The sequence below is a fragment of the Bubalus kerabau genome, chromosome 3 (assembly GCF_029407905.1).
Source record: "Bubalus kerabau isolate K-KA32 ecotype Philippines breed swamp buffalo chromosome 3, PCC_UOA_SB_1v2, whole genome shotgun sequence".
Lineage (NCBI taxonomy): Eukaryota > Metazoa > Chordata > Mammalia > Artiodactyla > Bovidae > Bubalus > Bubalus kerabau.
This window is the reverse complement of record NC_073626.1, coordinates 171310019-171323089: the sequence shown is the minus strand read 5'-3', so window position 1 is coordinate 171323089 and position 13071 is coordinate 171310019. Positions and strand designations below refer to the sequence as shown.

The 13071-nt window shown below is 40.8% G+C and overlaps 1 protein-coding gene across 4 annotated transcripts in view; it reads left to right on the top strand.

Annotated features, from left to right (window-relative positions):
- PID1 (phosphotyrosine interaction domain containing 1) overlaps positions 1-13071 on the top strand; it is a 262015-nt gene that overhangs the window by 60878 nt on the left and 188066 nt on the right. Inside the window, exons 1-2 of one of the 4 annotated variants that reach the window (XM_055573663.1) lie at positions 5806-8105; positions 8762-8825. The exons of 1 other annotated variant lie outside the window; for it this stretch is intronic. In XM_055573663.1, the coding sequence (XP_055429638.1) occupies positions 8763-8825 (63 nt within the window). In that variant the 5' untranslated portion in view covers positions 5806-8105; position 8762. Of the gene's footprint in view, positions 1-5805; positions 8106-8761; positions 8826-11045; positions 11732-13071 lie in introns of those variants that run through there. 2 more of the 4 variants (XM_055573665.1, XM_055573666.1) reach the window with 2 other exon arrangements.

Here is a 13071-nt window from a genome sequence, read left to right as displayed (position 1 = left end):
AGAAACTGGGTGGAGGACAGTTGTGAGTGATTTGTTATTCTTTTGAGGAATCCTGGAGCTTAAGATGGGAAATTGCCTTTCCCTGAATCAACACTTTCTCTGCCGTTTTGAATTCTAAGTTTTGCCTTTGTGTTTGGCTCATATCCTCTGAATTTAATTTTCCTAATTAAAAAATGCCAAGCCTGGAGGCGGATGGGTGCTGTAGACAGACATATCCCTTGAGATGGCCTGGGAGCCTAATGAGCTGAATGAGGGCTATTCTTGGGTCAGGTGTTGAGCGTGGGCTGGAGGCTGCCCTGTGTGTGTCGCTCTCCCTGGCTTGGCTTATTCATTTCACTCAGTTCTCACAGATATCCTGGAACCTGGGCACTTTTCCCATGAAGAGTGGAGACTTAGAGGGGGTTGGTTTTCTTGTCCAAAGTTACAAAGTCGGTGACTCACAGAGCCTGGATTGTATGGAGTCCAGGTCTTACCTGCTCCTTAACTCATGTGCATTTTTCTCTCTCCCTCTAGTCTCCTTGGTTAACTTCTTTATTTGAAGAACTGCAGAGTGGGTACTTAATCTCTTCCCCTGGTGTCATTAATTTGTGTTGTTGGTTACAAAGGGGATTAGACTTGAGAGCTAGTTTGGGAAAGGAGCTCAGGGTCATGGGACAGGGGTGAGGGGAGATGTGTATTTACTGGTGGGTCAGCTGAGACACACATGCAAGGGGAATGGGATGTGGAGGTTAGATATGCTGCTTCTGTCTCATGTGCCTTGCTCTACTTTGAACCAGTAACTGTTTTCTCGTATGTAAACAACAACAGCAAAAAATTATATTACCTGTCTAGCAGAGTTTATGTGAAAAGTAAATGGCAAAAGCCTGTAAAATGTCTCACGTGGTTTTTGGCCAAATGCATGTGCACCCCACTCTGCCTGCACGCGTGCGCTATCACTTCACTCCTGTATGACTCTTTGCGACCCTATGGGTTGTATCCTCTGGCCATGGGATTCTCTGAGCAAGAATACTGGAGCCGGTCACCATTTCCTTTTCTAGGGGATCTTCCCGACCCAGGGATTGAACCTGTGTCTCCTGCACTGAGGTGGATTCTTTACTGCTGAGCCACCAAGGGAAGTCCCCTTACTCTGCCTAATAAACCTTCAATGGCAGCAGTAGCCCTGAGGTCCAGCCCTTGAAGAGAAACCTTCTGGAATATCTCTGTGGCCTGTTCCTATTATCATTTTTACAGGGTCATCTTTGCATGGAAATAGGTATAAAGTAGCCTGTTGTAAAGCACACTTCTCCAAGTTTAGCCCTCTTTCCAGCGGCAGGTAGAACTCAGAGAGCTGCATAAGTCTTGCTTGCCTCCAGTTCTTGGTGATGTTTCCCCAGGAATTACCTCTTTCTGCCATATGGGAACCTGGGCTGTATTTCTTTGGACAGAGGAGGTAAAAATAACGGAGTCACATAGCATGGGACAGCAATAAAACATCTCTCTGTGGTGGCTCTGACTACTTAATCTCTAGGTGAACTTCAAAAAGTTGCCTTTTGAAAGGGAATTCTAAATTTCTCCAAAAGAAACGTCTGGACATCCGATTCAAGGGCATTGAGGACAAATCTGTTTTAAACATAACTTAGGAAGCACACTGGTACAGAAAAAGAAAAACAAAAATAGGTAGAACTCCTGATATTTCCTCTTTGTTTTCTATTTTTTCCCCCATAAAATGCTAATTCTAAAAAAAAGAGATTATGATAAAGGCCTGGCTTTAAAACACAGATTTAGTTCTTCTCAGGTTGTTGCACACTAAGCTAATCAGACACCTTCTATATTTGAGAAACTGAAATTAAAATTGGTTCAAAAGTGTGACCTTGAAACTCCCTATGTTTCTTACTTGTTAGAGAAATCTTCAGTTTTTAAAAAAATTGTATTCAACCTCAAGTTAAGAAAGATATTCAATTTATTAGAATGTATAATTTTCTTAAAAATTCTGATAACCAAAATGTGGTAATAGGGTCACACATTTCATTCTGATGCTGTTGGAAGGTATGAATAAAGCTGCCTTATGGTGCTCTCCTTCTTAAAAAGTTACTTTTCTGACAACCTCAGCTATCCCAAACCCTACTAGCAGGGTGTGGCCAGAAGAATATGAGAAAGCCCTGTGGCCTCCTGCCTCAAAGCCCATGCATCGTACTCTGTGGAAGTGATAGCATAGACATACATATTGAAAATATAGCTTGGTACCATGTGGCTTAGGGGCTTCCCTGGTGGCACAGCTGGGAAAGAATCTGTCTGCCAATGCAGGGGACGCAAGAGATACAGGTTTGATTCTTGTGTTGGGAAGATCCTCTGGAGTAGGAAATGGCAGCCCACTCCAGTATTCTGGCTTGGAAAATTACATGGACATTGGAGCCTGGCAGGCTACAGTCCACGGGATTGCAAAAGAGTCAGAAACAACTTAGCACGAATAAGGATAAGGATGTGGCTTTGGAATAGAGAATCATACATTTCTCAATAACCCATGAGAGCATTTCTCTACTTAAGCTGAGTAGTACCATTTATGTCCATATCAGAAGTAAACATAATCCATAAACAACTGCATTTTACTTACATACTTTAAGAAAATCTCAAGTATGCAGATAAAGATGTTTTGATCATCACAGTCATTACACTTGGCACTTGGAAACATCAGCTTTGTATTTAGACCACTGTTCTCATAAATGAACAACTAAATGAGTGAAGGGTGGAAGAAATACAGACATTTGATTATGCAGAAACCTAATTTCTGAGTACTTACATGATTGAAGTATTACTGTAATTTTGAATCTAGAAAATGCTTCTTTGCTTAACCCTCAGAATTGTGGATGACTTTTCCCCAAACCACACATTTGGTTGTATAATCTCTTTTATATAATCCTATCACTACTCCCTCAACTGCTTACCCTACTTTTGAGGAGAGAATACATCACCACAATAAACAGTTCATTATTGGCAGCCTTATTTGGAAAGGGGTTTTAGAAAATACTAGTTAATGAAATTTTCAGCAAAGGCTGTCTGTGGCCACAAAAAGCATGATTAAATTTTAATTAAAATATACTTAATTAAATCTTATTGGCTGAAAATAAATGGAAAAAGTTATTAATCCTCTTTAACTATTTTCACCAAAGCCTTTAGATGCCCTGCCTGGAGGGGACTGCCTGGCAGATACAAAGCCTGTGTGGAAGGATGGATCTTATTTCCTGACCTACCACGGTGTGGTTCATTGCTGTCTTCTAGTGCCATATTGGCCCATGGCGTCCAGACATTTTTTCTCACTTTCCCAACAAATTATCTGCACGTAAATAAAATTATAAGACAAAAAGCAGCATTCTTTGAATTTTATTTAAAATCACTACAGATGGTGACTGCAGTCATGAAATTAAAAGACACTTACTCCTTGGAAGGAAAGTTATGACCAACCTAGACAGCATATTGGGAGAAGGCAATGGCACCCCACTCCAGTACTGTTGCCCGGAAAATCCCATGGATGGAGGAGCTGCCATCCCATGGATGGTAGGCTGCAGTCCATGGGGTCGCTAAGAGTCAGACACGACTGAGCGACTTCACTTTCACTTTCCACTTTCATGCATTGGAGAAGGAAATGGCAACCCACTCCAGTGTTCTCGCCTGGAGAATCCCATGGACGGAGAAGCCTGGTAAGCTGCAGTCCATGGGGTGACACAGAGTCGGACACGACTGAAGCGACTTAGCAGCAGCAGCAGCAGACAGCATATTAAAAAGCAGAGACATTACTTTGTTAACAAAGGTCCATCTGGTCAAGGCTATGGTTTTTCTAGTAGTCATGTATGGATGTGAGAGTTGGACTGTAAAGAAAGCTGAGTGCCAAAGAATTGATGTTTTTGAACTGTGGTGCTGGAGAAGACTCTTGAGAGTCCCTTGGACTGCAAGGAGATCCAGCCAGTCCATTCTAAAGGAGATCAGTCCTGGGTGTTCATTGGAAGGACTGATGTTGAAGCTGAAACTCCAATACTTTGGCCACCTCATGCGAAGAGTTGACTCATTGGAAAAGACCCTGATGTTAGGAAAGATTGAGGGCAGGAGGAGAAGGGGACGACGGAGGATTAGATGGTTGGATGGCATTACTGACTCAATGGACATGGGTTTGGGTGGACTCTGGCAGTTGGTGATGGACAGGAGTCCTGGTGTGCTGTGGTTCATGGGGTTGCAAAGAGTCGAACACAACTCAGCGACTGAACTGATTTAGCAAAAGGTGTTGGTAGAAGTACCTTGAAGGCTTCTGACTTCCCCACTCTTGAGTTTTTTTTTTTTTGCAAACTCTTCCTTCTATATCTATCAATGTCTATTTTCCCAGTCTCTTTCCATGTTTGAAAGTGTGAAAGTGAAAGTGTTAGTTGCTCAATAGTGTCTCACTCTCTTGGACCCCATGGGCTGTGTAGCCTGCCACACTCCTCTGTCCGTGGATTTCTCCAGGCAAGAGTATTGGAGTGGGTTGCCATTCCCTTCTCCAAGGGATCTTCCTGACCCAGGGATAGAATTCAGGTCTTCCCTCATTACAGGTGGATTCTTTACCTTCTAAGCCAATAGGGAAGCCCATACTTGAATCATTTTTAAAAAGATAATTTATTCCCTTTCTGATACTAGACTTTCTGGGGCAGCGTCATCTCAAGTGAGAGAAAGGGCAATAAACAAAAATTTAGGGAAGGAGACTCAAAAGTCACTTTGTTCTTGGGAAATATTTTATGACTTGAAAAAAAAGTGTTAACATGAGAAGATTTTCAGGATGTTTGTACATTTTGCTCTGTAGCAACTTTTCCTTAATAGAAATGTTATGATAATCTTGTTTCTAAATCTGATCTGATTCTGAGGGTTCTGGAAAAGTCATAACTTTTGCCCTTAAGCAATTGATAAATAAAAACTGAACTCATCTGAATAGTCTGGATGACCTGTCATAAATCAGAATTAAAGATAAGTGTATCTAGAAGGGCAAAATGAAAGCATTCCACTCACAGTTGAAGGGACAGAAGAAGTAGGCCATTTCAAGGAGAATAAAGGGTTGTTGTTTTTCCAAGTTAAAGGTGAAGAATCCTAGAGACTGTATTAAATAAATTAGGCTGTGTATGTGTATGTTAGTCGTTTAGTCATGTCCGACTCTCTGCGACCCCATGGACTGTAGCTCACCAGGCTCACCTGTCCACAGAATTCACCAGGCAAGAATACTGAAGTGGGTTGCCATTTCCTCCTCCAGGGGATCTTCCTGACCCAGGCAGGGATTGAACCCGTGTTTCTTGCATTGCAGGCGGATTCTTTACCATCTCAGCCACCAGGAAAGCCCACGTTAGGTTAGGATGCAGTAACTAAAAAACCCTAAAATAGAAAATGTATAAAGCATTGTTGATGTTTGTTTTTCTAGCTCACAGTCCAAAGCCATGTTCCTGGACAGTTAGTGGCTCTCTTCCATGTGGTGATTCAGGGACCCAGGCCCCTTCCATGCTTGGGTTCCACTGCCCTTAGGGCTTTTGTTGTTTGTAGAAGTGGAAAGATAGCACAAAGAGACACAGCTGCTTCTTTAGGGTCTTTGCTTGTAAGAGACCTGTGTCAGGAGACTTCCCTGGTGGTCCAGTGGCTGGGGCTTTATGCTCCCAGTGCAGGGGGTCTGAGTTCAGTCCCTGATCAGGGAGCTGGATCCCAGACATGCTGCAACTGGAGGGTCCCACGGACCATGATGAGGATCGAGGATTCCATGTTCTGCAGCTGGGACCTTGCATGGCCAAATAAGTGAATAAATAAAATAAATATTAAAATAAAATAAAAAAGGAATAAATATTTTAGAAAAAGAAGTCCAAAAAAAAAAAAAAGAAGAAGAAGAAGAGGCATGTATCCTTTCTGCTCACATTCTATTGGCTGAAACTCAACCATCAGTTCATTCCTAATTCCAAGGATGTGGAGGGACATGGTCCAACCAAGTGCCCAGGAAGGAGGAAAAACAGACTCTAATGATAACCAGCACCTGGGTTACAGAAACTATCTAGGTGAAGGTTTGAAAGTGACCAGCCAGTAAGCCACCTTGGCCTTGCTGATGTATTTCCTTTGGTGCACACGGTGCTTGTAGAAGTTTTAAACTGCAGCAAACACCCAAAGACCAGGAGATTTCGTATGAATATCTGGGCTTCAGACTCTTCTTGTAAAATTTGATTCTCTGGCAGTGTTTACCTATGTTCTTGCTTCATTCTTGTCTAGAGTTGAGTGGGGGCTCTGCCTTTAGAGTGGGCTTGCGTTGTTTCCTTTGCAAAGTTCTGGCCACTCTCTGTCGTACCCTAAGAAAGCCAAGCCCTGATTGCCACTTATCTTCTTATAGCAGGCCTGCTTCTCTAATTCCTGCATCACTCCACGACTGGAAAGCAGAGCACTGATTCCCAGCCCCAAACTCTGTCTTGGTCTCTCTCTGTCAGTCCCTCTGTTTCTCTTCTAACACCTATTTGTCTGCTTATTTATCTACCTACCTACTATCTGTCATCTACATATATTTCCCTATTTTTCTTTCTCTATCGCTTTCATTACACCAGATGGATTATAGGCGACACTCACCTATAACTTAAATGTGTGTGTGTTAGTAGCTCAGTTGTGTCTGACTCTTTATGACCCCATGGACTGTACTCTGCCAGGCTCCTCTGCCCACAGGATGTTTCAGGCAAGAATACTGAAGTGGGTAGCCATTTCCTTCTCCAGGGGATCTTCCCGACCCAGGGTTGAACCTGGGTTTCCTGCACTGCAGGCAGATTCTTTACATTCTGAGCCATAGGTCTAACAAATAGTATTCTGTTTGGTTCAGAATGGTTTCAGTGAGTTTATAGAATTGCAAATACTGTTAAGAGGAAGGAAGAAAGGGAGGGAGAAGGGGGAGGAAGAGAAATGAAGGAAACAGTGAAGGGAATACATTCTATGATTTTGGAGAAGCAAAAAGAAAACTCTTCTACGTCTCGGCATGAACACCGAGCTGCATTCTGCATACATGTGTTTTATAAGCCCTTTTCTATTCTATTTAAAATTTGCAATAGGAAATGGGATCTGCACCCTCTAAAACTAGTGTGGAGAAATAAATGTTTCTTCTTGTGACAGTTGTTACTAGGACCAATTATAGGCACAGGTGGGAAGTGGTAAAAGAGAGGAGACATAGCAGTGAGCCGAGAGAAAACCTTCCTGTCTGAACTGGAGTCTCTTCGTGGGGATTTATGAGACCCTGCTCTAGAGAGGCGAGTGACTGGGTAGTGGTGGGGTGCTTGTCTTTCTACTTTGCAAAGCAGTGGTAGAGAAAGCCAGAGTCCAAGGACACCTGGCAGGGCTCGCGCACTGAACTCATGAGCAGGAGGACTCAAGGAAGCCGTCTCCATCACAACCCAGCTGGTGTTGGGATTTAAAAGAGGAAAACGTCAGGAACTGGAGCTTGCGATTGCCTCTGATGCAGGTGCAGCTAGAGCTGTGAAGTGGGGATGCTTTCAGACAGGCGAGGGGGGTTCCTGTGAGTTCCTCTTCTGAGCCTATAGATGAGGGTAGTAATGACCACACAGTCACAGCCGTAGCAGCTTACTGTTTCCTGAGTAAGCCCTGTTTTAAAAACCTGGTGACAGGTGGTCAGGCATGGTAATCAAGGCATCTGAGGCTCTAAAGATTGAAGGCAGCTACAGATCGGAATCACTGCAGAAGTATTGAATAATACCAAATCCAAGGTTTTATCTCAGACTTGCATGAAAACAACTGCCTAGCTGGGAGGAGGCAGAGAACCCTGAATTTTTATCAAGTAATTATTATACGGCCAGGTTGGTGCAGGTCTGACAGTCCACATCTGAGAACTGCTGGGTGAAGTGATTTGCCTAAGGATGCACAGCATGTCAATAGCAGATCCAGGTCCAAACCCAGCTGTATCTTTTGCTCTAGATTGAGTTCATCTGCTGGAACTAGGGATCCCTGACTGTTTGATAGGTTTAATAAGGTTTGATAATAATCAAAGACAGCACAAAAAAGAAAAAAAAAGACACTCATTGTTGAGCATCTCCTGTGCTAAAGTAGTGTTCATATGTTTTTATTTCATCCTGTGCTCACACTGCAAGGTGAGTATTTTCCATTCACATTTAAAAAATATTTTTAATTGGAAGATAACTGCTTTACAATATTGTGTTGGTTTCTGCCATATAACAATGCAAATCAGTTACAATTATTACATATATATGATTTGCAATATATATATATATATATATATATATATCTCTTCCCTCTCTCTGGAGCCTCCCTGCCTGCTCCCATTCCACCCTTCTAGATCATCACAAAGAGTCAGGCTGGGCTCCCTGTGTTACACAGCAGCTTCCCACTAATTATCTACTTTACACATGATAGTGTGTGTATATCAGTCCTACTTTGCAGATCAGGATACTGAGGCTACGGGAAGTTCAGTGCCGCGTTTATGCCCCCATGGTTTTGTTTAATGGCAGAGTAGAGCAAAATTCAAAATCAGGTCATCAGTAGGGTGACCTCATACCAATGCCATACAGGTGTTTCTTGAGATTTCTTCCCTTTAAATCTTACTCTAAATTGAATGATGTAAAACATGATTTAAATGTTTCTATTTATTAAGTCAATATAATTACATAAGGAATAGGAAAAGCAAAATTAAATAGAAGTGTTTCCATTTCATGTCTAAGGGGAACCAAGCTATTGATCTGTCAAGCCTTTATCAAAGCTTAGTCATTTCTCACCTTGCTTCTCAAAGGATGGGCCAAGGATGCAGCGTCAATGTCACCTGGGAGCTTGATAGAAAGCCAGACTATTATCAGGTACCACTGCACACGTGTTGACCCAGCATCTGTGTTTTAACAAGATCTCCAGGAATGTCTGTGCACATAAAGTTTGAGAAATCCTGAACAGTTGCTGGAAACCAGATACCTTACAGAGAAATAAACAGGCTTGTCGTCTGTCATCACAAATGTGAGAAGTGATGGTTGACAGAGCAGATACCTGGGGTTAAGCCCTGGAGATGGTTTGTAGGTCGAACTAATGGTACTGATATGGAAAATGAGATGTTTGATTTGGTTGCTTTTGTAGAGCTGTCAGTATATTTATTAAACTTACAATGTTAGAGGTAAAGTTCTAGAATTGGATCCATTTACCTTGGAACATAAAAACATATAGCAGAGTGCTTCTTATGTATGAGTGTGTATCCAGTGCTTTTTGATCATAAAGAGTTTTATTGTTTAAGTTTTGCTGGGAGAACTGGATTTAAGAGACTTGTCAGGATGCAAAGTCTATTTACCTGAAATAATTGTATTTTTCCCTGATTATTGTTTCTCTATTACTTATATCGCTTTCCTGATGACTCTTAGGCAGAATATAATAAACACTGAAATGCTAAAAGGCCATATTAGTCATCTCTTATTAGAGTTGTTAAGATCTTGGTATTGGTAGTTATGTAAGTAATCACTTGTTAGCAATATTTATTTCTGTAGGCGATAATTTTTAATTTGTTTTCATGAGGAATGTCCCCAGAGTGTGGCTTACAGAGGAATCTGAGCAATAAAAATCACTTTAACAAATAGTTTTGTATGTACTTGTATATTTGGTCTGAGGAAGAAAAATCTGCATTTCATCCAAAGCACAGAGGATCTATTTCCGCATCAGCCTGATAATGAGACAGTAATTGGTGTGTAAGCCGTTCATTCTCCAAGTTTTCTCACGGGGCATAATTTGTCTCTTATTTGTCAAGGATGGGTTCTGGGAAACAACACTGCCATTCATGATGGGCAGAGCAAATGTACTAAAACATTATCATAGCTGGGATTAATGGTCCACTATGGATTTATGTCAAGAATGTTAATGATTTGTTTGTGAATAAGTGGGCCTGTCGCATGGTGAAACAGTGGCCTGCAGAATTGCTGAATGGACAGTTTGCTTGCAGAGGATTCTTGGAGGAAATAAACACTCTTGCCAGGCCTTTTGCATCTCTTAAATCGCTACTGTGAATTGACTTTGGGATTCGAAATGGTTGCATTTACCTTACAAAATCCTGGGCTTGCAATTGCTGATCTTGTAACTCTAAATTTTCCTGATATAGCGCAAAGAAAGTGTATCTTTTAAGGATTGAATATAATTTATTTCTGGTAAAGTAGTTTGAGAACATAATGATTTGTTTTAATCTGTCATTGAACAAAATCTCTCCGCCACTACCACCACCCCCATCCTGTCACCAGATTACATGTTCTTTTTCGAAAAACATGTTAATCTGTGGAAGACATGAATTTGGAGTGGATTTTAATTGGTAGAGGAAAGTCAGTTATTGCCAGGCAAAGTTTAGGAAATGAAAAGTGAATCAAGATTATATAATGATTCATATACATACACATAGACTGATATAAAATATATATGTGTGTATGTATAGTGTGTATGTGTGATGGTGTGTGTGTGTGTGTGGCTTGCAGTATAAATGTTTGTGATATAATTTAATGATGTGTATGTTAGCTACCTTTTAAACATCTACTTTTTATGAATGATGATGTTGGCCTTCTCTTAAAAAGAAATTTAAACTTAACTGTTATTCTATTTACATTAAAAAAGATTAATTTCTTCTTTTTGCTTTGGGATAGAACTTGTGTTCAAGGGTCTTAATTTAAACACCAAGGTAACTTTATAGAAACTTCTGATTGCAATCTGGGAAGTTTCATACCATAAACATGACCTAAATGATATTAACACCTAGGCTCTTATATAATAAAACGAATGTATCGTACTTGTTTCATGAAAGTGACATCTATCTGCATTTGCTAGCCAGAGAGCATCCATAATGATGAATTCCCTTGATCCTTAGAGCAGTCCTAGCTATTCTGTGGTTATAAAGCTATGGTGTCAAGTCTCAACACAGGGTTATTTGAGTCCAGATCTCATGTTCTTTCTGTTGTATCACAGGATCAAAATTCATGCAGCCTCTCTCCCCATGTCCGTCTCTCCCCTCTGTATTGCTGTCAGAACTGTCATGGATGAACTTATCAAATGCTGTTAAATCAAAAGGGTGGGCACCAATGGGCTTCTAGGTATCAGAGAACTCCTTAGCATAAATGCAGTTTATCTGATTCTTCAAGGGGTCCATGATCGCCCCAAAGATCATTTATCTGTATACCAAATCATTAATTTGGTGCATGTCTGCTCATACTGGAGTGGATAAACATGTGCTCCCTGTTCATTTGTGAGTTGCTCTCATTCCTCTCTAGTAATTTACCCTCAGTGTAAATTATACTCCATCCCAAACTTGCAGCTTGGGTAACATGCAGCAAATACATAGACTTGACCTCTCTGACCACTGTAAAGTTCATCATCTTAGAAGGGATTGAGAATAGACAAGTGGGTATTGATCAGGGCTCTTTCAGAATTAAGCGAAGAACACAGCTTGTTAAATTTTCAGCTGTAATGGACCTCAGTACAGTCTGTTATGCGGCACATGGTTAGATTTGGAATGGAGTTGTTAGCAGAGACATTTTAAATCCAAAGGGGATGTGTTGAGCCTCTGTGGTTGACAAGGCATTGTTCACATGCTTGGCAAGGTAAAGAGGTGTGAGTGCTGGGTGGGATACTTGGGGAACTGGTACGTCCATTCATGTGCAAATTGTGATCAGGGTTCACCTGTGTGCAGGCTCCTTCATTTCCACTGCTCACATTTACATCCATTGAATGTTAACATGTTAACCACTTCAAGGTAAGAACGCTTCACTAGAAGTACTAAATTTTAGTAGTATAGCATAATGTCTCTGGTATAGAAAGCATTTGTGGTTATATGATTTGTTTCTCTTATATTCATATATCTTAGATTTAGGATTTCCTTTCCCTATCCGATTGACAGATGTGATTGTAATAAGACTAATTCTGCAGAAAGTTACAAACCCATTCCATCACCTGTGGCTCCACCGTCTGTATCAGAAAATTTTCACCTCGTTCTATCAACCTCAAGTCTGTCATCCTCTAGGACAATAATCTGAAGTTTTAGAATCACCAGGGGCTTTCATTAAAAATGGAGATGCCTTTCTCCTACTCAGAAATCTATTGTAACTAGCATCCCAAAGGATGCTGATGTAGAATGGGCTCTGTGCGTGAAGTCTGTAGATGGATAATCAACAAACCTCTGAAATAGTTTTCTAGATTTGGATTTTGTCATTTTTCTGGGGACAAGATCCAAAGTTTTACTTAGATTTTCAAAGAAGTCTGAAATCCAAAAAGGGTTTATAAGCTTCTGTTCTTGTGGCTGAAATGAAGGCCATTAATTGTAACCTTGCACTTGTTACCATTTGAGCTTGGGTGATAAATGGATGGAATTCATAGGCAGTGAGATGAAATCATACTATAATGGGAAAACTGTAACAAGAAACCATTTTACTTTCAAACAAACAAACAAAAAAAAGGACTACTTCTGGAATACTACTTTATGTACTTTGTCAATAGCACTTAAAATGTAATAATAGTTGATGACCAGTTGACATTTACGGAAAGATCAGCTGATGTTATAGATGCGAAAGTACATTATTTTTTATACCTTACCTGAGCCAGGTGAGATGGACTGTGCAGATACCTTACGTTCCTTTAGTAGAACAGGCAACCTGAAACCCCCTTCAGTCAATTGGCCACCCCATCCTACTGCCGCTGGAAGTTTTGAGTTCATGGCAAACACCTCATTCATTTTTCACAGGAGTAGAATAGTAAAAAGGCATTACTAACTCAGAGCAGACATGGTGTTCGTGTAGATGTAACAATCATGTTATCAAAGTAATTGACTTGAATTCTAAGAAAAATTCCACTTTGAGGTTGAAAGAGAGAAGTGACTAAAAGCCAAATTGATGCCTGCTCTGGATTCATGGCTTCGTCAGTTCTCTAAGACTTCTTGGTAATGAGGAGGACTTTTTGCAGAATGGTGATAAGACCCTCATAGTCTTTACACATGCTTTCTTTGCTTCCAGACAGTCAAATTGATAGGTAGCTTTTCTTTAGGGATTAGGTGCACTTTTAAACAAATATTTGATGATTGTTCCCTGAAATTATCAGGGT